This window comes from Limanda limanda, chromosome 15, assembly GCF_963576545.1.
Source record: "Limanda limanda chromosome 15, fLimLim1.1, whole genome shotgun sequence".
Taxonomy (NCBI): Eukaryota; Metazoa; Chordata; class Actinopteri; order Pleuronectiformes; family Pleuronectidae; genus Limanda; species Limanda limanda.
The window spans coordinates 22142022-22166831 of NC_083650.1; the positions used below are offsets into that span (position 1 = coordinate 22142022).

The 24810-nt window shown below is 41.0% G+C and overlaps 1 protein-coding gene across 2 annotated transcripts in view; it reads right to left on the reverse strand.

Annotated features, from left to right (window-relative positions):
• LOC133020436 (regulating synaptic membrane exocytosis protein 1-like) overlaps window positions 1-24810 on the reverse strand; it is an 87456-nt gene that overhangs the window by 46294 nt on the left and 16352 nt on the right. For both annotated transcript variants that reach the window (XM_061086995.1, XM_061086996.1), the window contains exons 3-4: window positions 20020-20230; window positions 17477-17488 (exon numbers count right to left, since the gene is read on the reverse strand). In XM_061086995.1, the coding sequence (XP_060942978.1) occupies window positions 17477-17488; window positions 20020-20230 (223 nt within the window). The remainder of the gene's footprint in view (window positions 1-17476; window positions 17489-20019; window positions 20231-24810) is intronic.

Sequence of the window (24810 nt, forward strand, 5' to 3'; positions counted from 1 at the left end):
TTTGATTAAAGCTACAAAAGACGAAGAGAAAACAGCTTTACACCAACGCAGCTATATTTATCCTGCCAAACACCCCAGCACCACCAGGGAGAGTGGAAATGTGTGCTCACACACACACACACACACATATATATATATATATATATACACACACACACACACACACACAGCAAAGAAAGCAAAACACTGCCTCATGTGGGACATAATAGCTTTGGTGAGAACATCCACCAATCTGTGATTTTCTGCAGCCAGACCAGCGAGGTGGACGGCTGCCAGGTCGACACAGCAGTGCTCCTCTACTTGTTCATACGTGTACAGACAAGCACTGGTGACGAGAAGCCGTGTTCAGTGGTCACTTATCAATTTCAATGCATCCTTCAGGAATATTGTTGGAATTACTAGTAATAAAAAAGCTGGTCCTACTGGAAAGTTGTGTCTGCTCCCAATTGAACAAAATATCTTCAGAAGAAAAAATACAAGTTAGAATGTTTTAAGATTTTGTTTTTATCATTAGTCAATATATTTGAGTTGTCCTCCAAAAGAAATAACTAATAACTGCTGCAGTATAACTACTGATGGAACTATCGTTGTTGATTACTTTGTCATTCAGGGAGTTGATTCATTGCTCAGTTCATAGAATGTGTCAAACAACCAAACAAGTTCCCAAGTTTGTCAATTGAGAAACTCCAAAAGTTACTATATAAAACACACAGATGCAACAAATGTTCATAGAAGCTAGAACTATGTTTTAAAAACTCAGTGGAGTACATACCTCTGCAACAGTCCCTTTGTGAAACCACATCTTAAATCACTAAATCCAGATTTTTAATTGGATCTGCACCAAACTGCAAACACTCATACATATCAGTCCCCTGACAATTCCTGATTTCCATCAAGATCCATGAATTAATGTCTGAAGAATCGATGAAAAAAATGAACCAATATGTTAAAGACAGTGAAATAACAATTCCTGGATGTGACCCCTGATCCAGAGCTGCACCAAATTTGCATGGCTTCTTCCGTCATGCCCCACCCCTCCCCAAAAATGCTTGGAAATCAGTAGAGTCGTTTTTCTGCAATCCTGCTAACAAACCCAGAAAAATAACATAACCTCCTTGGCGGAGGATACGATTTTTTGTGTCATGAGTGTATGTTTTCTCATACACAGTGATACGTAAACTTTGTTAGAACCAAGCAGCACAACAAATACCTTTGTTGAGGATAAGCAGATCAACAAATCACTGCAGAACACACAGTAGCATTAGCTTTACAGCAAGAAATCTACTCGGTCATTTGTTTATGAAATAGGTAGATAGTTTTGTGTCCGACCCCAAACTTTTAATTCATATTCAATCTTTTAACGTTTATGTTCTGTACCCCCCACGTGGCGTTTCAGTAAACAGTCTTGAAGCCGCTAAACAAGGTGTGTGTGCAGTATCTAACTGACCCGTGACATTGCCCCACTTGTGAATCTTAATATTCACTTACCATCGAGTAAAGTGCAAAGTGGTCTAGAAAAAAAACCACAAAACAACCACATACAACTTCTCTGTAATTTAATCTGAAACAAAGAATTACAGATCTAAACTTGGAACAACAAACAAAAAAACAAACAACATGGGGATCAAACCAGTTAACTTCCCCAAAACTAAAACTGAGAAATGTTTAAGGAACAGAACTGGTAGCTCTAAGACTAAATTAACAATCAGCATTAAGTATTGTGCATGATAACTACAGGTCCGATAGTGAAAGATTAACTCGAAAAGCCTCAAGGCTGATAAAAGTTTTACTTCGTAAGAACTCAATCCCATCGGTGGAGAACTAACTTCCTGTCTTTCCTGATAGAAGGCTCAACATCTCTGCATGTGCCATTCACCATAGCAGTTTCTGAATGGCATCAGACACAGGGGCACCTTGCAGCTCTCGCACATCCAATGTGTCATCTGGAGCCTCCCCTGGTATCTGCAGTTGCGGCACTGCTCACTCCCAACAACCTGGTACCACCTGGTAGGCTGGATGGTCACAGGAAGGTGCTCCGCTGACGGTCTTGACCACGTGACTCTTCGTCTGTAACTTCTTTGATAAGAGTCGAAGCAGCTGTCGTCGCCACGAGTGCGTCTTGACTCATGATAGCTCTGTGCTCTGTAGGGGTGCGATGCAGCAGAGCTCCTCCTCCTCCGGGTTTGGTTGCCAGACCTGGACCTCCGAACTCTGTGGAGTGATGCGCCAGACGTTGTTGCACAGGCTGGGGTTGAGGCATGGGAAGGTGGATGCTGATCCACAGGGTAGGGAGTGGATAACCCCTGTTCTTCATCATAGGGATCCACAGGATGCTTCTCCTCTTCCTCTGGACTAAAACTACGCACACACAAACATGCAGGGATTTAATCACTACTGCTAAAATCAAACTGTAACTGATGGGGGAAGTGCAGCATGGACTTGTTTAATGTACTAGTTCAAAAAGAGAGCCTTGTCCCAGACATCTCCACATCGGTAACTCTTTTAGCAATTTAAAAGAAAACTGATGAAATAACTAAAGTCTGACAGATCATCAGGTGACCGAGACACACTGGAGCTAGTCAAGATCAAAAATATGTGTGTATATGCAATATCTACACATTTGACAGACTATGTGTTTTATATATTGTTATATGATATGGCTTGCGATAAATAAATAAATGCTTAGTTATACGGTGTTAAGACTCAGACAGCTCCATTAAGTCCACTTACAGTGATCGTTTGGGGTCTTCTCTTACATCCTTTGTTAAAAAAAGTTATATTTTACAGTTTTCACTGGTTCTGTCAGTTATTTAATGCTCCTTTCTGTGTCTCTATCATTCGCTCTGCACACTGTCCTCCAAATTGAGCCAAACCAAGAGTGCTCCGCCTTCTCCTCCGGCTCTCCATGCATTGTCTAAGTTTACAAGTTCTGTTGCTTTTACCCAGTCTGAGTTTATACATGGGTCCGATGGCGCAGGTTTTGTGTGTGTCTGTGTGTGAACAAGAGAGGAAAAGAGTGCGCGGGATGACTAATGATGAATGTCCACGCTGCTCCGAAGAAAGATTTAACTCATTTAAGGAAAGAATCGATAATTATGTGATGATCTGTGTTGAGATCGTGGCGTCATTTTAAACAAATCAGCGTTTCAACTGTAATGAGTCAGAGACATCAGCTTAGCGTCTGAGAGAGAGAGAGAGAGAGAGAGAGAGAGAGAGAGAGAGAGAGAGAGAGAGAGAGAGAGAGAGAGAGAGAGAGAGAGAGAGAGAGCGCCTTTACCTTTCCCTCACGTTCTGGGACTATCATAAAGAAGTTACACAATTATTTTATAGTAATCAACAGTTTATAGACATGAATTTGGCCTGGGAAAACCGTGATCACTAGCAGTTTCCACTGTACTGGAATTTTGATGGAAGGTGTCACGAAATTTGACAGGGGCAGCTCGAAATTCTCCATTCAGGAAAAAAAAACCTGGACAGGCCTGTCAATGATCTGAATAGCTTTAATTTCCAATCTAGGGCAGCAGGGCTACATCTGATTGGCCAAATATATTGACATGCAGAGCGTGAATGCACGGCACATGAAACACCATTTATTGCAGTTCAAGCTGTCTTTTGCGATACATACATTGTGCATGTTGCTATCGTAATGATTGTAAATTTGAGATGTATCGAGCAGCGCTAGTTAACATCACTTTCTGACAAAGCTGTAAGAACTTGTTCCCCTTTCAATCCTTTTCTACCTAGTCAGAAAAACCCAACTGGATTCATGTACACAAAGCACTCACTGGATATACAGTGAAAAATGTATTTTAATTACCAGCAAACAGGACCTGTGAGCTGCCAGCAGGTAACGTTGTTTAAGCTGTTTCAAAACTATACGTGTGAATATGAAAGTGCAAAAATCACACTGTGATGTGTTGGCTAGCACATTAATTACAGCAGCTGGATCATGGTTTCATATATTTGGACTGTTGGGACAGGTACCATTTAGCTTATAGTCATTTTTCACCTTTGACTAGCAGCTGCTGAAGTCCCAAAAGTTAATGTTTTTTTATCTTGTGCACATAAGTTATTATCTTGTAGGAACAATATTGGTCACTAGTATCCGAGTAGTAAAGACATGCCTTGAAAACAACACTTTGTTGCATGTGTAGCTTTGGAGTTTGTTAACTTCGCAGGTTCTATGGTGTATGTGGATCTGAGTGACGAAAAAAACTATATCACTTCTTCAAATAAATATCTTGAGCACACAATATAAATAGCAAACATATTTTAAAAAGATTTAAAAAATATATTTTTGGGTCTTCAGGGACAGGTGTTACTAACACGTTACTTCATCCATGTGCTAATTAAACCTGCGTTTACGCGCCGCTTCACGCCAAAATGGCTGCCGTGACTAAGGTGTATTTCTTCTACACGTTAGATGAACGTATAGGCTCGAACATCAGACTCGGTCAGTGCGACGGACACGTGACCGGGATGCTCCTCTACGTCACGGCCGCTGGAAGCTCCGTGTGGCGGTGAGAAGTGACGGTGACCCGCGGGAAACGAGGTGTGAAACGCGGCCGGACTCACGTCTCCTCCTCGGTCTCCATCGTCACGTCGCGGTCCCGGACGGCGTAACACTCGTCCCAGGTGGGATTGGTTCGGGACATGACGGTCCACGACTCCCGGAAGCTTCTTCTGGACATGGTGTCTGTCAGCAGCACCTGCAGCCTGTTCATGCTAGAACCTCCTCAACTACTGACCTGTCCGCTGGTGCTCTCACTACTGACTGACTGACTGCAGAAGAAGAACTGACGCTCATCTCCAGACAGCTCCCAACAGGAAATGACATAACCTCTGAGCCTTCTTCTTCAGGTGGCCCAGGGATTTCCAAAATAAGCTCACTGAGTTTGTCCAGTAGAAATTTCGATTTAAATATCTCTTAAAAGTCTCTATAGAATATTTTAAAGCAAGTTTTAAATGACTGCAAACTATAAAACGGGCTAATATAGACATAACTTAACAAGTCTTTAAAAGTGGACAATTATGAAAATCTCTTATGTGTGGATACTTATCAGACAATTCAGTTTAAATTTCAGTTCCCTGACCGTTAGCATCTTTACTGGCACTATCACCAATCTCTGCACCTTCGCACAGCACATGCTCATAACTCTGTTACTCTGTTACTGTATATATGTATATACTTTATTCTACTTTATTCTATTTTATTTTATTTTATTCTATTTCTTATATATTGTTGTTTTTTATATTGTTGTTTTATGTTCAGTGCACCAATGACACCAAGGCAATTTCCTGTATGTGCAAACATACCTGGCAAATAAAAGAATTCTGATTCTGATTCTGATTCTGATGTCCCTATTAAAATGAATCCTGTTGATGAAATAAAAACACGCTGTATGTTTGGCATCATATTGACCTCAGAAATGTGTAATATAATAAGAGTTAATTGAAGTATCACCCAGGTTTACACTTCAGTAAAGTAAACCACATATTGAAATCAGAATAGCTTTATTGGCCAAGTAATGTATATCTGAATACAATATAATTTAGCTTGGTGGTTGAATGTGTACATATACATATCTTATATCAAACCCTAATCAAATGGTTATGTCACCTTCTGGGATCAGTGGGTTTCTTTTGGGGCCTCTTTGACAAATGTATCTGCTTGAGTCTCAACTCAAGATTCACTCAAATTAAAGTATGAGTATAAGTTTTACAAATAATGAAATTCATCATCGTTTGGTTCATCAGCACCACATTATCTTAAGTATCAGGACTTTGAAGAGGTTGTGCAAGAAACTGTGTCTACTCTGAAGAAGGAAACACACACATGGCCTTTGTGGAGGAAAACGTGTTTGGGAGTGGTCGACTGAAAGGTCACATCTGAGTGCTATTTAATGTGGGTCCACAGTTTCCCAAAAAATAAGAAAGAAAATAAGGTATTACGACTTTTTTTCTCATTGATTACAGTTTTATTTTTTATCATGTTATGACATTATTCTCATAATCTCAAGAATTTTTACTTTCTTCAATACGGCCTTTAATACTCTATCCTAGCTTCCCGTTTATGACCATAGATAAAATTATATTCTTATCAGGATTATGGTGGTCAGTAATGGCTTAATGGTTATTTATAATTTTTTGTCCTGACACAAATAGAAAAAGTACCCATATTGGCAATAGGGTTTAACATTATAAACCAAATACTATTCCTAAAATAAAGGATGGAGAACATTAGGCTTAGATCATTAAAATACAGTAAACCTTAGGAATAACAAGCTCAACATGGGCTGGGTACATATGTATGTATTGATACAGTAACTGATGATGGGTAAAGGGTAAGGGATGGGGATGGGGAAAATAGAATACTGTATTCATCATCCAGTGCAACATGATGCATTGTTTGTCTTGAATGCTCTAACAAAGGTTGCTTGATTTCTAACCTGCTCTAAATGATACATTGTGTCACTTGGAGGTTTCAACGTGTAAAGTTAACTGTTATATGGGAACGTGTTAGCAAACGATCCAGCAGTTATGTGTCCTTTTAGCTCCGGTTTGGTCTCGACAAACTTCCTGAGAGGAAAAAAAATCCCGGCTCTCCAGCTGCTAAATGCTCCACTATGTTCACCAGCTGGTCTCCTGCTTTGTCAAGCCATTTGGTGCTGAGCGGGTTGTAGTGCACACTGGGTTTATCAGAGCTTTTAGCTGAGAACATCTGCCTCCTGAGCCAGAGACAAGGCTGTTGATAGCACTGGGAAGCATTACAAACATTAAAGATGCAGGCTATAAAAAGAAAACAAAGAGCTTATGTGAACGTCATCATAATGTTATCTCCTTTGTGTTTTGTTCGTTTTGTATTCATGCTCGGATCAAAACGATTGCATCAAAAAATGTGCTGCTTTATTGCATCACTTTATCGTTTGGCCTTTTTTTGGCTGGCCTGACAAGTCTCTGCATCTCTTCAGCTGTATATCTACTGCATGTCTGTTGTGTAAGAGCACATTCCAAGATTATAACCAATACTAAAATCAATAAGACAAGACCTTTTATAGCTGTCACCTCTGAAGTCTGCCGTGCTACTGCGTGGAATAAAGTCATTATTTATCAGTTATTTCCTGTTACTCGAATAGACCTGGAAGTCTCTACAACACAAAAAGGGTAAATAACCACATTTGCTGCAATAAGGGACGGAAAATAAAGCCTCAATAGCATAGAGAGTTCATTCAGTTTATTGCTTGTGGGCCGGACATTGTGTGCAGAGGTTTTTTTAAACAGTCTATGGTGAATAGTGATCTTACAAAACTTTGTGTTCATCCTACCGGGTTTATCTGCTGTGACGATTTTACATTTGTTGTTTTTCATAGATGAAACTGAATTTGCTTTGTATTCAGGATTCAATGAACTGCTGTTATCTGTTTAAGACATTTTATATTAGCTATTTAAGAGGTCTGTTAATTGACACAATCTTCAGACCCAAGTTCTTTTCAAAATAAAATGTTATTCAACTCATTATAAAGCATTGCAGAGCACTGGTCACATGTTTATTCAATTTTCATTTATATTTAACCAACGTATAGCTTCTTCAACTCACACCAAATTCAGTACTGCACTTACCTGTGCAATTAACAACACAAGTGACAAGTGTGAAGTCAATTCAATGAACGCTTCACAAAATATGCTTTCGATTGGTAGATTGCTAATAATAAACACACACCAAACATCCACATTTATGGTTCTTTAAAATATCAATTCTGATAAATAATAAGAATACTTTATGTGCCTAAAAAATTTAATTTGCTGGTTGTAATACACAGTGCAGGTAATTATCTCACCACTCTATCTTTGTATGTTGTGTACTCCAGTGTAAGCGCATTTCACTCCCTGCCGGAGCAGTTATTGGGTTTCACCACTGTGAGCCGTTGTTAGAGTTTGTTGATACCGCAGAACAAATGGCCAGTGTTGGGGCGATATGGAGCGATGAGCTGTTATTTTATAAGAGACTCACTTAATCCCATCGTAATCCCTGTATTAGATCACACTCTGATGGTGAAAAAAGCTCAGAAGAGGAGGAACTGTAGGCAGGCAGAGAGCAGAGCCTGACAGTTAGTTGACACACACACACACACACACACACACACACAGAAAGGATGTGCACACCGTACATAGAGGCAGACTCTGCGTACTTGCATAAAGCATACATATAATCAAATATACCCACATGAGCAGTGATGCACACATGCAGATGCAAACGCTCGCTCTCATCCATGCACACACACACGCACTGCAACAACAGCAGCAGTGGGTCACATGACCACAGTAAGACCCCCCCTGAGAGGAGTATGTGAGTGAGGAGAGAGCCAGAAAGAGAGAATAGCTTCTCCACAGATGGAAACTAGGACACCAAACCCCTGTGTGTGTTTGTTTGCATCCTACAGCATCTGCGTGTGTCCATCTGTGTGTGTGTGTGTGTGTGTGAAACCTCACAGTTTGTGTTGCTAGGTGTTTGTTTCCTGGAGAGAGTTGGCCAGTTGTGTATCATTCACACTGTACAGTATGAGAAACAGGTGAACTCAATGTGAGACAGATTAAGCTCCACTTAAATTCACTTTTTCCCCGTCACTGTATCAGAGTTGAGGCCGACTCTCGGAGACAGGTCTGACAGAGGGAAACTGTGGATCCTGGTCTGCAGTTGTTGTGCCAAAACACAACAACTGCAGTTACTTCTGTGTGTATTATTTTTTCCGTCTGTTGCCATTTTAATTGATCTTTACTCAAATGATATGTTCCATATATGGAAAGTTTCCATGTGTACAGTAGTGCCCCAAATGCAACTACTTGGACATAGAGCATTTACATCCAAAAAACTGAAAATATCTGTGACAAAGTAAACGTTACATTCAACTGGACATGGTATAATAGAATATTTAGCTTCTCTTAAAGAAAGGCCATTACACTAACTTGACGGGAAATATGAGAAACATGAATGTCCTGAAAGATTTGAAGGAGTTCATGATTCATTCTGAGATTAGTCAGCAAGACTTGGTATGTTCTCAGGTGGGTTGTTCGATTTGCCTACAAGAGGAGGGGGGAAGAATGGATTTCTTGTAATTAATACTCAATGCTTATGTTAAATCAGTTCTAATTTTGTTAGAAGATAGTCTCTACTGCCAAGTGGCTTCATTTTTTATGTATCTCTATTTTTATATTAATATGTTGAGTATTGTCACGCTTTGGTACCTGCACCCAGGAGTCGTTCTCTCAGTTTGCTTTTGGAGCGGAGAGAGACAGTGGTCGGACATGAGGATGTAAACTGATGCAGTCCTTGTTTCATGTTATATCACTACGACAGGTGGCAGTTGAAACACTACCTCTTTTGTCCACAGAGGCGCCAAAATAAAACGCAAATGAAAAGTTCCTTGAAGGACCTTCCATGTGACACACTGTCATGCAGCACTGCACGCCACTGTTAACCTTCCTGCTATCATTACAGAACAGGACAGGGATATACAATCAAGTGTTAAGTTTCTAGCTCTTTATTAAGTTGATATAAAAACAGGGTCAGATATCTTGATTGACTTGTGATGGGGGCAGTACTTCACTCCACTCCCTAATCACTAGTGTAAACAACTGTGAATCCAAGTGACATCACCAGTTTAATTTCTGTACAATGGGAGGAAGTGCTGATGTGTAGTCCATCTTTATACACAGCTATTGGATGAGGAAAACACCACTTTCATTTTGGGATGTGTAAGCGAGTGGGAGGAGGGGCGGGACCAGGAAGTAGCATCAGCCAATGACAGCTTGACGTATGGCACCGGCAGCATGCGAGGTTGAGCGCCGTAACCATAGCGTATATAAATCGTGCGCTAAGGATGAAAGACTGCCACAAAGGAGATTTGTGTCTACAGCAGCTAATGAGGTACTATATCAGCACAGCACCCACAGCAAAACACACACACAGGCGAGCACACATCCACATACAGTACGAACAAGCACATGCACACAAGGCTCAGACACAATAAAGTGCACGAGGAGGCACCCAGGTGCATTTGTACAGTAACACACTGGACACTAGTTTTTATCCACACAAAAAATAGACACACACACACACAAACAAACAAACAAACAAACAAACAAACAAACACACACACACACACACAAACAAACAGGGGCCATATATAGAGTTAAATAGTTGATCAATACTGTAAATAATTTATGTAACCCACGTTTCCCTAACACAAACACACAGAAACTTTATCATCTGGTCAATGGGAGGACACGTTTGGCTGTGTGTGTGTGTGTGTGTGTGTGTGTGTGTGTGTGTGTGTCTGTGTGTATGTGCGTGTGTGTGTGTGTGGGTGTGTTTGTTTGTGAGTGTGTGTCGGTATGTGTGTGTGCTAATGTTGATATTTTGACACTCCTCTCCCACTGTAGTAAGTAATGGGTTTATAATTTTATAATTCATTGTGTTTTGGGAGTTGCCCCACCCCAGTCACTCAGACACACACCCTCCGTCACACACACTTACCCTCATCTTTCCCTGTCGTGTGTGTGCATGGGGTCAGGATGCTGCACTTCCCTTTTTCACCACTAAATGTCTCTAGTTAGCAAACACCTGTAAAGGTCTGTGTGAGAGACTGACAGCTTGAGGTGAGAGACATGAAGAGAGAGGGGGAAGGACACAGAGTATAAAGGTGTCCGTCTGTCTCTGTGTATTTGTGTGTGTGTGTGTGTGTGTGTGTGTGTGTGTGTGTGTGTGTGTGTGTGTGTGTGTGTGTGTGTGTGTGTGTGTGTAGTGAGTGAAAGCATCATATCTATAGCTTCAGTGCTTAATCAGTCCCGTCAGTGTAGTACATGAGCGTAGGTCACCTGTGTATCAGCGGCGCTCTGAGCCCAACGCACAATCAATGTAGTGACATGAGTACAACGGAGGGAAATAGAGCGGGAGTGTGAAAATCTGCTTCTGGTCACTATTACTATTATTAGAGTGAAACGTGAGCTGTTACGCAGCCAGTGTGGAGCGCTGTATTGATTTAAAACAAAGTATATCTGTTCCATCAGTTGCACACAAGATGAATGACTGAAGAACACAACTGAAACCGCTCCTGTGTACAAGTATTGAAATGACCAAGAGTCCGAATATAACAAACTCAGGGACAAACGCTTTTGCCCATTTGAGCTCCAGAACATAATTCAACTGTAATTTTCAATTATTGGAGTATCACTTTATCTACAACAATTGCAATCATAAACAAAATGCACACACATCTGCAGGCAACAAAAAATAAATGTGATCTTCAGTTTAAATATTTCCCTCAGTTACGACAAAACGCTCGAACAAACAGGAAAAGAGCATATATGTCTGTATTGTCACACGCATATATGTGTTTGACAATCCAGACATAATACACACTGGACGTCTGGAATTGGATTGTGTAACTCTGGTGTACCGTGCTTAACGTCACACACAACCAGAGCCGGAGCTAGAAGCAAGCTATGAGATACAACTTGCTGGCCATTCTCAGTATGCACATGGCAGAGCCACCGAAGAAACCGAGGAGGATGTTGTCGCCGGAAACGAACAAGTGGAAAAGAGAAAGTGATCGAACAAGAGTGAATGTAGGAGGCCTCCTGTTGGACAGAGGCTGGCAGGAGAATCACCCAATTCCACGTGATTTGATGGACATCATGCTTAACCATTGATAACTGCCTCAGCTACTTGCTTGCTATGTTAACTTGTGTGCCACTGTTCTACTCTGAAATGAGTGCAGAGTTTAAGACTACAACTTGTATTTACAACAGTTGGTTACACACATCCAACCTGTAACGGGAGCCTGCGCAAAGCCGAGAGCAAATATTGCTTTGTTTCGCTTTCACACTAAAAAGCTGATTTTGTTTAAAATCATCTTGGGATTTCAATCGTTCTCCACATCAGAAACCTTAAAGTCACTGGACTTACATTACTAAACCTTCAGTTTACTGGTGAAAGATACACTTATAGACGGACTGAGCACCGTCTCAAAATACTGTTTGTGCCTGCTGGTGATGTGTATGTTGAATGTGATAATGTGCAGATAAACACAAGCATATGGATGTGCCTCCTCTGTGTGTGCAGTCTGTGCTTGTATGTGCTCGAGCTTTTCATGAGGGGAGTGTGCAGCAAGGACCAGGAGAGCGATGGCCCCCTTAAGACCAGTCAATGAGAGACGGACGTGGAAAGGGACGCAGCTAGCGAGACTGGCGATCAATAGTAATCATGAGGCGCTGTGGCGTTAACAGCAGATGACACATCGCTCAGGCCTTTCTACGACGCTGCTGCCCGACACAAAGCAGCACAAAACCATAATTCCTTGTAGGCCCGGATCAATACATATGTACTGTATATTTGCACAAGTATCAGACAAATAGTAAGATTATTTTTTGAGGTATTTTTGCCTTTATTTGATAGCAGCTCATTCCTCTCAGGAAACAAGACTAACTATTTCATTCAGAGGCAGTCGTGTCAGCTGATGGTTAGTCCGTCACTCAAATTCTGTGTTGGAGTCATGTTGACCCAGAGGAAAGTAAACGAGTGTGGATCTGTGATGCTTGACACAAATCTATGTAGACATGACACAGAATTGTCTCTCAGCTCAAAAACACACCTCCCCCAGGGCATAGTGTGTGAGACACAGCTATTACATTAAGATGATGGTGAAATATATCAACACATATATGATAAATTACTGTTCTTACTCTCAGAGAACACATGTATGAAGGTAATAAGGAGGATGCCAGTAATAGTGCTAGCAGGCAACGGCTGGTCTAAACAAAGGTGCACTAGAAGTAAGCATCTAACCGGATTATACAGACAGCCTCACTGACTGACAGCACGTTATGGTTTTACATTATATGACTAGTGAGTATGAACAGTTCAACGCTGCTTATTGTGTTTCCTCCCAAGAGTTAGTTGAAAAACACTTTTCACCGAAGGTTCAATGAAAAGAAGTGATACTACATATTGTAGATTATGGATTAAGAATAACCTCTTAACTTTCAACAGAGCCAAAAATACGTTCTCCTATAATTTCTGCTTAATTAAATACTTCATCTCCAGCTGCGTAACACACAGAAAACTACTGTAATATTCCCCTGTTATCATAACTGTATGCACCTTAATGCCCCACAGTGATGAGCTTTATGAACTTCCATGTGTAAAGAAAAGAAAACACAAAAAACATTTTCTGTACCAAAATGTAAAAGGTTCTTCCCTGACACATAATACATCCTTCCACCAAGTTTCATCGATGAACAAACGCTGATGGAAACACAACCTCCTCAGTGAAGGAATGAGACACTTCAAACATTTGGTCCAGTGAGTCCCAAATTTAGCTTTTTTGCTAAGCCCCTCCCCTCATATAATTTCAGCAACATGCTAATAATTGCACTTTGATCCACTGGAGACAACAGAGATGACCACAGTGATCATCTCGACCAATCCAAGCTGACACTGCATTTGAGGCAGTGTGCACTGTTGACCATAAACAGGATATACAAACGGATGACAAGGCAGCTCCCAACAGTGAAGCCGAAATATCTATGTTGCCCCCTAGTGGCTGGCTGTGGAATAGCTCATAAACCCCACTTTCTCCATGGTAGTGGATGGGACATGGGCCAGACTAATGTTTTAGGTTTGTCTTATTAAGTGTTTCTTCCAATTTGAGTTTGGTATTAATTAATGATAAAAAATAGGTGTCATGATTGACTGAGAAGATGTAGAGACAACTTTTCCATCTTTATTTACAGTCTACGCCCTGAACAGACTGCCAGTCTACCACAGAACCACCATACAGAGACAACCCACCCCAGCCATCCCCCCTCACACATACACACAGAGATACGGCCGTGGACAAAACAATTAGAGAGGGGAGTTGTAAGTGAGCATGTGAGTGAGAGTAAGAGAGAAGGTAACGCACAATTCTCTTCCTAATCTCCCGTGAGAGGAAGAATCAAGACTTCAGAAATGGTTCTTTCAGTGAGAAACACTTGGCATAAGTACAACACACACACACACAAACACACACACACACACACACACACACACACACACACACACATTCATCTCTCCACCAGAGCTCAGCCATCGCGGCAGATAATGAGCCCTGAATATCATTAGCGCGACACAACAGCCTGCTTGCACCACACACTGTCTATGGTTATGCCTATTAAAACTTTATCTGTAACTCATACCATCGACTTTCAAAAATGTTCTTTGAAAAGCACACTCATCACACTTAATCACGTATAAAATGAACACACTACACACACAAGATTATGTCGGTTAAAACATTTGGCATTTAACCTTCCAATTTTTTCGATTTTGGTTCCTGAAGAGGAGAAAGAGTCCAGTCTAAAACTATAACCTTGAACAGAACAGCTTGTTGTGTAGTTAACTCCATATGTCTTCATAAGTATTGGTCATTTTTTTGAAGTAATAACAGTTAGCCTTGGCTAGTTCGGACATGGTGGCAGGATGACAGGAAGACAGAATTACAGCTAGACGCTTGCAAAGGTGACATTGGAAGAGAGCATGAACATATGTGATGGATAACAGAGAGCTTGTGAACAATGTCATGTACCACCGAGCTAGTAACATTCGGATGCCCAAATTTTGTGTATTCAAAAAGAAATGAATCTGCTGTTTAAGATAAAATCCCAAAGGGTAGTAATTCTAATATTCAGGTAATTTACCTTTTAATGACTTTTCACATACAAAAACTCCTTACAAAAGAAATAAATGTAAAACTACTATTCTTCTGAGCATATCAATCACAAAGAATGGATCTTTGTTTTATTGCATTTTGAGCCTTAAAGTTCAAATTGTTATGAAATAATATGTCAGGAGTGTGCGGGAAGTCAGCCAACTAAGCCAGAGAAGTATTCTAATGTAAATGCTGAATAGACTCAAAACTGAGCATGTATTAAAGTTGATGCGGCCCGATGTCAGAACACAATATCCAAATAAAGCTGAGGAAAATCTCGGCCTACATCCCAGGACACTATGGAAGGACCCATCTGACTTTTTCAGTCCAGATACTGATACCTGGGCTTTGGGTATCAGCCCATACACAGTGACACTACTGATCTGATTATAAGCAGTAAGCTGCTCGCCTCGCTGCGTGAAAGAGACTGAGATAATTTTTCTATGTGTCATGTAACATCTTACCTTACTTGGATATAGTTTTCATAACTTTGTATGATAAATGTAACAAACAACTGCTAACTGAATATATATAAGTTACACAATTCGCATGTATTCTTTGAACAATACACCATCAACTTGGTATGTAAGTCTTTAAAATTAAAAAAAAATGACAATACAAGTTCCAAACTTTTCAGTTTTGAAACATATAGGTCAGTAATTAAAATATCAATGTGAAACAATACAGCCGCATCAAACTAAAAAGAAATGTGAATATTAAACCACAATTTGAGCGCAAACTAGAACACCTCCAAACTGCTTTTCAATTCCCTCCATTCTATGTTTGCTCTCAAAAAGAATTGAAGAAAATAAATCCACCCTAATCCCTCCTAAACCTCATCCAGCTATGTAAGTTGTAAGTGCAAGTAAGGGTAAAGTATCAGTTGAAATGTACTACTATTGTTCAGTTCTAGGACAGGTATTGGGTCTCCATCTGAAATATCTAACATCAAATTGTGTTAACTTCTCGGAATTAATAAGACACATTCTGCCAGAAAGAATAAACTCCACTTTCAAGTCAGTTAATCAAAAGCAGTAAAACCGATCTTGGAATATAGAGCACACTGATAGACTGCATATCACTTAAGACCAAAAAAAAACCTTGCCAACACTTCCACTTTATCTTTGAATGTTTAGTTTGGGTGGAGCAGAAACAGCAGGTAGAGTAGCTGTGTCCGTTTGGACCACTGTGTCTAGCAAGATTAATCAATCCTCAAGTAATTAAACGAATCCATGTCCAGCAGTAACTCAAGCCGGTCAGCTGTCCAGCTATACAGGTACATAAGGGCTCCACGCTGCCAGAACCTTCTTCTTTAGAGCTAATGCTCATTGTACCAAGCTTTAGAAAGGAAGCAAGGCTGCTATGTAAAGCACACCAAAGCACTCTTGGGCAGCCGTGGCGTTCTAACCCAGCCAAGTATCATCAAAGTGCCAGTTTGGCAGCTGCCCTGAGGGAAAGCAGCCAAGGCCAAGTAAGGTTCCCAACCTGACACAACTACTCGAGCAGAGGAAGGTGTAAAAAGCGTGTCCACCAGGAATGTTTCTCCCGCAGAATGCTATCAGATGAGTCTGCCTACCTCCTATTTAACCAAGCTACATGATGATGAGACAGCCATGGAACAGGCCGATACACAAAACCGAGAGAGACAGCAAGAGCAGCTCTGACGGCCCACAGGCGAAGCTTTGTCTCCCGTTCACTTCAAATCTGTGCGAGAAAGAGCGCGAATAAAACATTCACTTCCTGTGGCGAAGCAAGTCACAGTGTGGCGTCACGTGGAGTTCAACAATATTCTCTCACATGCGTATATGTGTGACCGTGCCCTAATTTAGGTTTTTGAACCAACCAGCATCCACCTGGCTGACTTGTCCCATCGTGACAAGTCTAAGACTGAAGATCTAAGACTTGATGGATCCAAACACTACAACCAAATAATTTAATAAGAATGAGTTAAGTGTTTTATGGAAATGGAGAACTAAAAGGTGGTTATGTGCAGTAGACATTTAGGGAAATTGTACTCATCTAAATATTTTGTATTGCTTAATTTTTACTTGTAAGTTAACTTTAGCTCAATAGGCACTTCAAGCAATTACCGGCGGTTCGATCCCCGGTTCCTTCATTCTGCATGCAGATCCTCTACAGTGTGTGACAGATGTGTGACAGCCAGAGTGCTGCACATAGATACACTGTAAAAGCTCAATATAAATACAGATCATTCAGATAACATGAGCCTTTAGTTTTAAATTCTCTCAGTATCATGAGCTTGTTTCTAATCCGAGCTTGTCTGTGTAGAGTCGTCACATTCTCCCCATGTCCACACAGGCTTGTTGGCACCTCCTCCCACACAGAGGAAGAACTCGCTAAATCTAAAATAGTTTCTGTGTGTCTACATGACCTCCTTCTGGTCCTGGTTGTTTCCTTGCATCGCATGCATCGTGCTGGGTGAGGAGGTCAGTAAGCATGGAAATAAACAATGCATGAACAGATCCAGTAGTGAGATGTTGTAAATAATAACAGATGTCATGTGACGCTTTCAACCATTAGCATCATTTAGGCAGCTGCTGCTGCAACAAGCCGTAGGTCTTGGAGTGACAGACACATGGACAGACAGAAAGATACATACATGGTACATTCACACATACACATTCTGTCTGGACTCATTAGGACGGCTTGTCTTTGAGGTTGCAGGCAGAGTACTGTAGCTCTGAAAGGAAAAGAAACACAGCACTCACCACTTTGTCCTGCTGCAGCCCAGTCAGCCATCCATGTATAATGAAAAGAAAGACAGAGACAATTTGAGAAAAGATGATTTCTGAAAGCATGACCATGATCCTACAGCCCTACCACTAACAAACACAGTAATACACATGTATACCTCAGAATCCAATGATATTACAGCCCATGAAAACAAAACAATATGTTACAATTCTTTAAATGCCACAACAAGTCGGTAAACCTGAGCAACAAAACAGAATGAGTATGACTTAATGAGTTATTGAGGCCCCTAAATAGACTTGCTTCGGGTTCTTGGTTAAAAATGATAGAATGTAAATCACAAGCTCTGGTGTCAAAGTCAAATGCTTTGGACGCAAGGGCCACACTGTGGGTTTTTACTTTGAAAAACACAGCTGGTCTCATCTTAGTTTGAGAACTCCGGGATTGTGTTTAAGTCTGAGCAGGCAGAACAATAATAAAACCACCCAGGTGAAATTCTCAATTGGATTTTCTTAGTCACAACGTATCAGCACTTAATATCAACAATACTTTAATATATGAAATACCAAAAATAGTAAAGAAAACATCATCTGTGTGTGTGTGTGTGTGTGTGTATGTGCAAAAGCTGCCTTTCAAATACACACTATTACTGAATACAGGCACCAACCATAACACACCACACAGGACCACCCAGCTGAACTCTGCCTGTGTCAGCCAGTGACTAATTAGGATGTACTTTAGAGTGTGTGTGTGTGTGTGTGTGTGTAAGTGTGTGTGTAATAGGTGATGTCCTTGCTCACACCCCTCCCTCCTACCTACACCCTCACACTGACTCACACACACACACAAACACACCCTGCTGTGTGTGTATAGGGCACCTCCGGACCCCTGGGACACCGAGACTGAGTGGGAGACCACCCCCTCTGTCGACAGCTCGGTCTAATGCCCAATTAACCTTTACTAGCTCCTGCCTGGGTCACACACACACTCTAACACATGGGCACAGATCACATTCACACACCTGGGTGAACGCATAAGCCCACAGTAGGACACACATATCTAATATACAGAGCATATCAACACACAGAGCATACTATATGGACATTTGAACACACACACACACACACACACACACATGTGCCACTGCTCATCACCTGAGGTCCAACACCTGAGGCCGGGTCAGACACACAGGACCTGAACAGCTGCATTAAGGCCATAAGTGTGTTTGGGTTTCTTATACCACTGTGTACAGATTGGGGTTCCACAGTGGATATGAATGTATAGATTCATTTATGCAGAAAAAATAATATAGCTGAGCCAAGATAAATATACAAATGAAACCAATAAATACACACATAGAAAAACTTTATTATATTGCTTTTTATTGGTATTTATCTGTACCGTCAAGTATATATTTCAGTATTACTACACTTACCTTTACATTCATTTTTTCATTTTTGTATTTCTGTGTATCCATGCAGCTCTGTTACTTTTACCTGAATAGTGGAGTGACCCAACGACCATGTGCTCTACAGGGAGGTCAGTGCCACCTACATTAATATAGTTAATGAATAACAAACAAAATTTCAATAAATACATTCATTATGTATCCATTATTTATTTAATATTTTATAATTATTTATTATCTGTACATATTTCAGTTTCTCTTCATATGTTCAGATTAAGTTTCACAGTTTGTTTGTTAGTTTGCTTGTTTGTCAGCAGGATTAGTTTGTTTTTTTTGTTCGTTACACAATGTACTGTTGTGCAGCTGCTGTAGCACTTTGGCCCAAGAAATATTTCCCCATGGGGACAGTAAAGTATATTTGATTTGAGTCCTTCTTTTACCCTATGAGGGTTAAGGACAGAGGATGTTGGGTCCCATGAGGCAAACTGTGATTTTTTTTGAATTTGATTTGATTTGAGTATGCAAAAACTATTGAACGTATTTCCACAAAACTTAGTGGAACAATGGAACATGGGCCAAGAAAGAGCCCATTCAATTTTGGCACAGAGCAACAGATCCCAACAATGGGGCAGATCAGGGATTTGTATTTGTTTTTCTTTAAAATTGCAAGAAAAAGGGTATTTTTTGACATTTTCATAGATTTATCAGATCATAATAGGTATTTGCTCGTTAGCGCCATTCTAGTTATTAATGTATTTATTTTAAACTTTGTTTATATTCTTCTTTTCAACAGAATTGAATACAAGCAGCATTAAAACTATTATACAGGCTCACAGGGGACCCAGCTCTTAAGACATGGGATTTTGTTTCTCTCACCTGTGTGTAAATACACAGTAATTTCGGTCAAGATTCGTTTCTTTATAGTATTGTGAATGAAGGCTTAAAAGAGAAAAATGAACTTATTCTCACTTTCCTCTCAGCTCGTTTATTAGGTACACTAATGCACTCAAATATGTCAGCCCTACTATAAATCTGACATTCATTTGTCAGTTCCTGGGGGAGCATTTCAAATGGAATTCGATTCAACATGGAGCCTAAAGTTTGCTGTTGCACTCAGCAGTGTGCTTGTAATACCGCAGAGTGTTAACGTACCGTGTTGGATCTCAGTGACACTCGCCCCCCGCAGCGGGCGCAGAACTTGGTCTGGCAGTACGAGCACAGGTTCCCACAGCCATCTGCAAACTTTGTCTTGTGGCAGATGCCGCAGGTTGGCGCGTCGTCCCGGTGAACGGCCGAACCCGTCGCCGCCGAGGCCTGCCGGATCACCGTCTCCCTGTAGCTGGACAACTGCTGCTGGATGCCCCTGGAAAATAGTTATAACAGTAAAGAAACATTAACACTATCTGTCAGAGAAAGCCTTCCTCCTTTTGCTTCACATTATGTCACTCTTTTTCATAAAAATTACCATCTTTATGTCCCTTTCATTCACAATGCTCTTTCACTCTGTAGTGCTGTTGAGTGATTATGGATATCCAATCAGATTTTGCCATGATCTCAATAGGCCAATCGTGTCGTTGGTGTCAGATCTTAAATCTGTTCTCCCCTCTGTAGCTGTCATGTCAGTGTTTCACTGTGATCCTCCTTCTCCCCAGTCACCTCCAGTCAAACTGAGTTCCTCATCTCATTCCGATCCTCAACATTTCCTATACAACGTGACCACGCCCCCTTTCATCACATCACAAGGGGGTCTGAACGTCCAATCAACTCTCATCTGTATCACATCATTCTTATCTCTTATTGGGTATGGCAATAAATTGTGTCCACTTTTCAGTTGAAGTCTCTCCAGTGGAAATACACCAACTTGAACCAAAGTGCTTGTTAGACAGTCGAACAGAAGTCAATCCCCTCCGCCAACTTTCAGAACTGAACTGCGTCCAAAAGTTTTGTGATCTATAAATGTCTAAAGGACGATTTGTCCAAACACATCATGTTGATGTTTCAATATTTCAGTCTGAACCAAAGTGGTGCGAACAAACTTACTTGTGGCAACAGATCAAGGGATCAACAAAGTCATTACAGTTTATCCTCTGGGGACCTTCTGTAATACATTTCAATCTGTCAAGACATTTCAATCACTTAAGGAAAAGTCAAGGGATTCATCCTCTACCAACCATGAGTGTTGGTACAAAATGTCACAGGGATCCATCCAATTAGGTTTGAGACATTTCAAACTGGAAAAACAGTGGTGGAGCAACCAAGCAGCCATTTCTGTAGCTGCTGTGGCTCCAAAAGCAACGATTAAATGAAAGGAACATCTGTCTGCCCTATGAAAAACATTACTCCGCTACGCTCATGGTGCAATCAGTCAATTCCATATATTGTGAAATCACAATCAATCGGGTGATATGGCAAAACAAGACAAGACAAGAACTGTAGAGAAAAAATGTGGCAATATAATAATTAAATAAAGGGGAGGAGAGGTGAACCAAAGCCAGAAAGTGAAGGAGACCATGGCTGAATTACGTTTAGTCAATATCTTCTTTAATAATTCTCTGTAGAGTTTGTGTGTTTTGGTTCAGTCCACTTTTTTTTCTCCATCTGCTGTTGTTTCAAGCTGCTTCCCCGACACAGGAACGTCTTCAGATCAATACGAGGAATAAAGGGGGAGAGTATTGGTTTTATCTAAGACGTTACAGTATGTTGATGAATTGGATTTCACACTGTGGAGATTGAGGAGAGAGCGAATAGAAGGGAAGCAGGCCGCAGAGGGGAAGAAGTGAGGGTGCTCACAATCACACGGAGAGGAGGTACACACACTTTTATCTTGCGAGGTCAGAGGGAGTTATCCTAGCTTTCCTTTGAAAAGGTAGATCAGCTCAAACGAGAGGAGAGGAGAGGAGAGGAAGAATAGAGGAGGAGTACATGGATAAAGGTTTTCCCTAAGGTGACACAAAAAAATCCAACTAATCCAAATAACACAATTAGAAACCACATAACTCGGTGGACTGAAATGACCAAAGGACAGCACAAATGTGATTTAGCCCTGAAACACACTTCCTCCATAAATCAACAATGAAGCTAATAAAATGATGAGGATGTTGTACAGACACTGCAACCGACGGACAGACCAACCTGGCTACAGGATTGTAATGAGGAAAAAAACAGGGGAGGGTAAGAAAAAAGGGGGAGTGGAGAAAACGAATGAGCAGAGCTGAGGATAGAATGAAAAGAGAGGAAGTTATAAAAGAGATGATATAGGAAGAGAATGAAGGAGTAGAAGTTAAAAAAGGAGGAGAGGAGGGAGGGAAAGGTTGAGGGGGGGGAATTAAAAGAGAAGAAATGAGAGGAGGAAGGAGGTAGAGGGGAGGGTGTGTAAGAGGCGAAGAGGAGAAGGAGAACACAGTAAAGGAGAAGGATGTTGTGTAAAGGGGGGAGAGGGGTACAAGGGAATAATTTACACCTTTTTACGCCATAAGGTTAAACAGCAAACAAACAAGAAAACAATATATAAAATATCAAAGACTTGATTTATTGTATTTTTTAAACACCTTATATAGAACTCTTCCAAATATGTGTCCACATCAATATACAGAACACTAAACAATAAAGCGACACGACTTACAAACCAAATGACAAATCGTGATTCCCACTAACATGTCACCATTTTAAAGAATCAAGTGAATAAAGAACGTGTCTTCCACAGTGTGTGTTGAGTTTTCAGAGCCATGTTGTACTGCAGGGTCACAATGAGGATCCCTGATGTTCTCACTCTCAGTCTCCAATCACTCAATCTACTCAGAAGAGCAAAGAGCATTTAGCCTGATATAACATTCCTGGCACTGAGTGTAATTCGCTCGCTGTGGCTGCAGTGGCCTACAATATACTTACAGACCCACAGTTAGCGACGAAGCCTCCTCCGCCATCAGCTCAGCCTGTAAAACTACAAATTCCAGCAGTGGAGGCCAGAGGAGGGGAAGTCCGGGATGCAGTCATTTGCTCCTTTGGGTGTAACAGAACAAACCGTTCATCCAAAAACACCTTGAAAAAACCCGGTACAGGCTCCGAGGGACCCGGTGGGTGAAACTCAACCTGCCCCTGGAAATATTAACACCTGCTCACATACACACACCCAAACACACTCACACACACACACCCCTCTTGTAATCTCTGCACAAACAAATTCGTTAGCATTTACACAAACCCTTCCTGGGAGCAATAGCCAAAGGTCACAGAGAGGTCACCTGCTGCTGCAGCACCGCAGGATTTGCTTCCTGATCCATGGCGCTCGCTGTGTTGGTCCCAACCCCAGGTTTTGTTCACAGCGTAATACAGTTAGACTAATAGACAGTGTGGGCCGGATATATGGACTAAGTGTGATTGATCACGTTGATTGTATAGGTGATCAATACTACATTGGTTGTTCATGGGATGCCTCGCTAGACTGACTTGAATTCGGTGATTTGGCTCAGATTCAGCGTGTTTTGTTTAGTTTTTGATGTGACTGTTGGCGTTTTATTTGTTATTTCACAGGCATTATTGCTGATGATAGGTGGCTTTCATCCAAAAGAGCTTCTATGGGTATTAGACTTAATAAATCCATGTCGTCTGGATGTAACCACTCAGTATTAAATGCATAGAAGGGCTCAGTCCCTCCGTCCTTATTGTCATTTTCTTATTGGGTTCACAGAGTTCTTTGGTTACTTCCAGAACTCTTTCCTTTTACCTTATTCCCAATGTGTCCTGCCTCCTGCTGGTTTCTTAGCTTAGCAACTAGCGAGAGTCCAAGCTAGCATTGAAGGAAGAGGAATCTCAAGTTTCATATTTAACAGAGCATGTACAAAATATTCAGCATGACACCCACTATCATTCAGTTTAAAAGAGCGAGTTCTTTCCATGGTTTGGATCCTCTCTACTCATGACTCCTCCAATCTGTAAAGTAAAACTCGCTTTTAAAAGTAGATTCAGACGCACTTCGAGCTGACGATAGCAGCTTGAAAAATAATCATAGATATGAATAAATCATTTAGAATTAAAGTCTTAACAACACCTTTTAAGATATACATAAAAAAATACACTAGGAATCTAGGATATCATCTAGCAACTTTTCAAGCAGGTTTAGCTTATGTACTGTGAATAAGCATTCACTAACATGCAAACAATTGAATGGGGATGTGTGACATTTGCTCTCTTTTCCTTCCTCCAAAGTCAACAGTAACCACCCAGGCAATAGTCAATAGCCGTTTTCAGACATTAACTGCGGATAAAGGGAGATATTTGTTTGTTTTTGAATTTTTCCCTCTGTCACGTGTTATAAACATCAACAATTCCCTCCCTCGCTTGCAGCGAATCCAGTGGGGAATCCCACGCTGCGTTCTCACATCGGATTCTCCCGACTTTCTTCAGACTTTCTACTAGAGGGCCAGGCGGAGAAAGTCCGCAGATAATCCGGAGGCTCTCACTCGGACATTTGCGTTGACACATGCACCTGCTCCGGGGTCAGAGTTCAGTGCATGTCTAAAAGCAGCTAATGTACAATGAAAGTTACGTGTTACCCTTGTTTTTTGAGTGTGGTTGTCTGAGTTGCAATGAATCAGGCAAAGTAGGACATACTGGAGAAGAAAAAGACAAGAATAGGAACAGGAAATGTATCAAGTACGTCACCGCCAGTCAGTCAGTCAGTCGACAACAAGAAGCCATCAAATTCTCTCCTACAGGTGAGATAAAAAAATCTTTATCAGATCAAACAACATTGTCAGGAAACGTATGGAGCGGATGGGGGGGGGTGGCAGATCATTACAACAACACAACTGGCAGGAGGACAGCGGGAAAGGAAGGGAAGGAGAAGCAGAGAGAACGAGGAAGAAAGAGATCAGAGAGAAACGTACAGAGCGACAGAGACACGGATAACGGGCTCATTAGGAAAATGCAGGAAAAAAAATACAT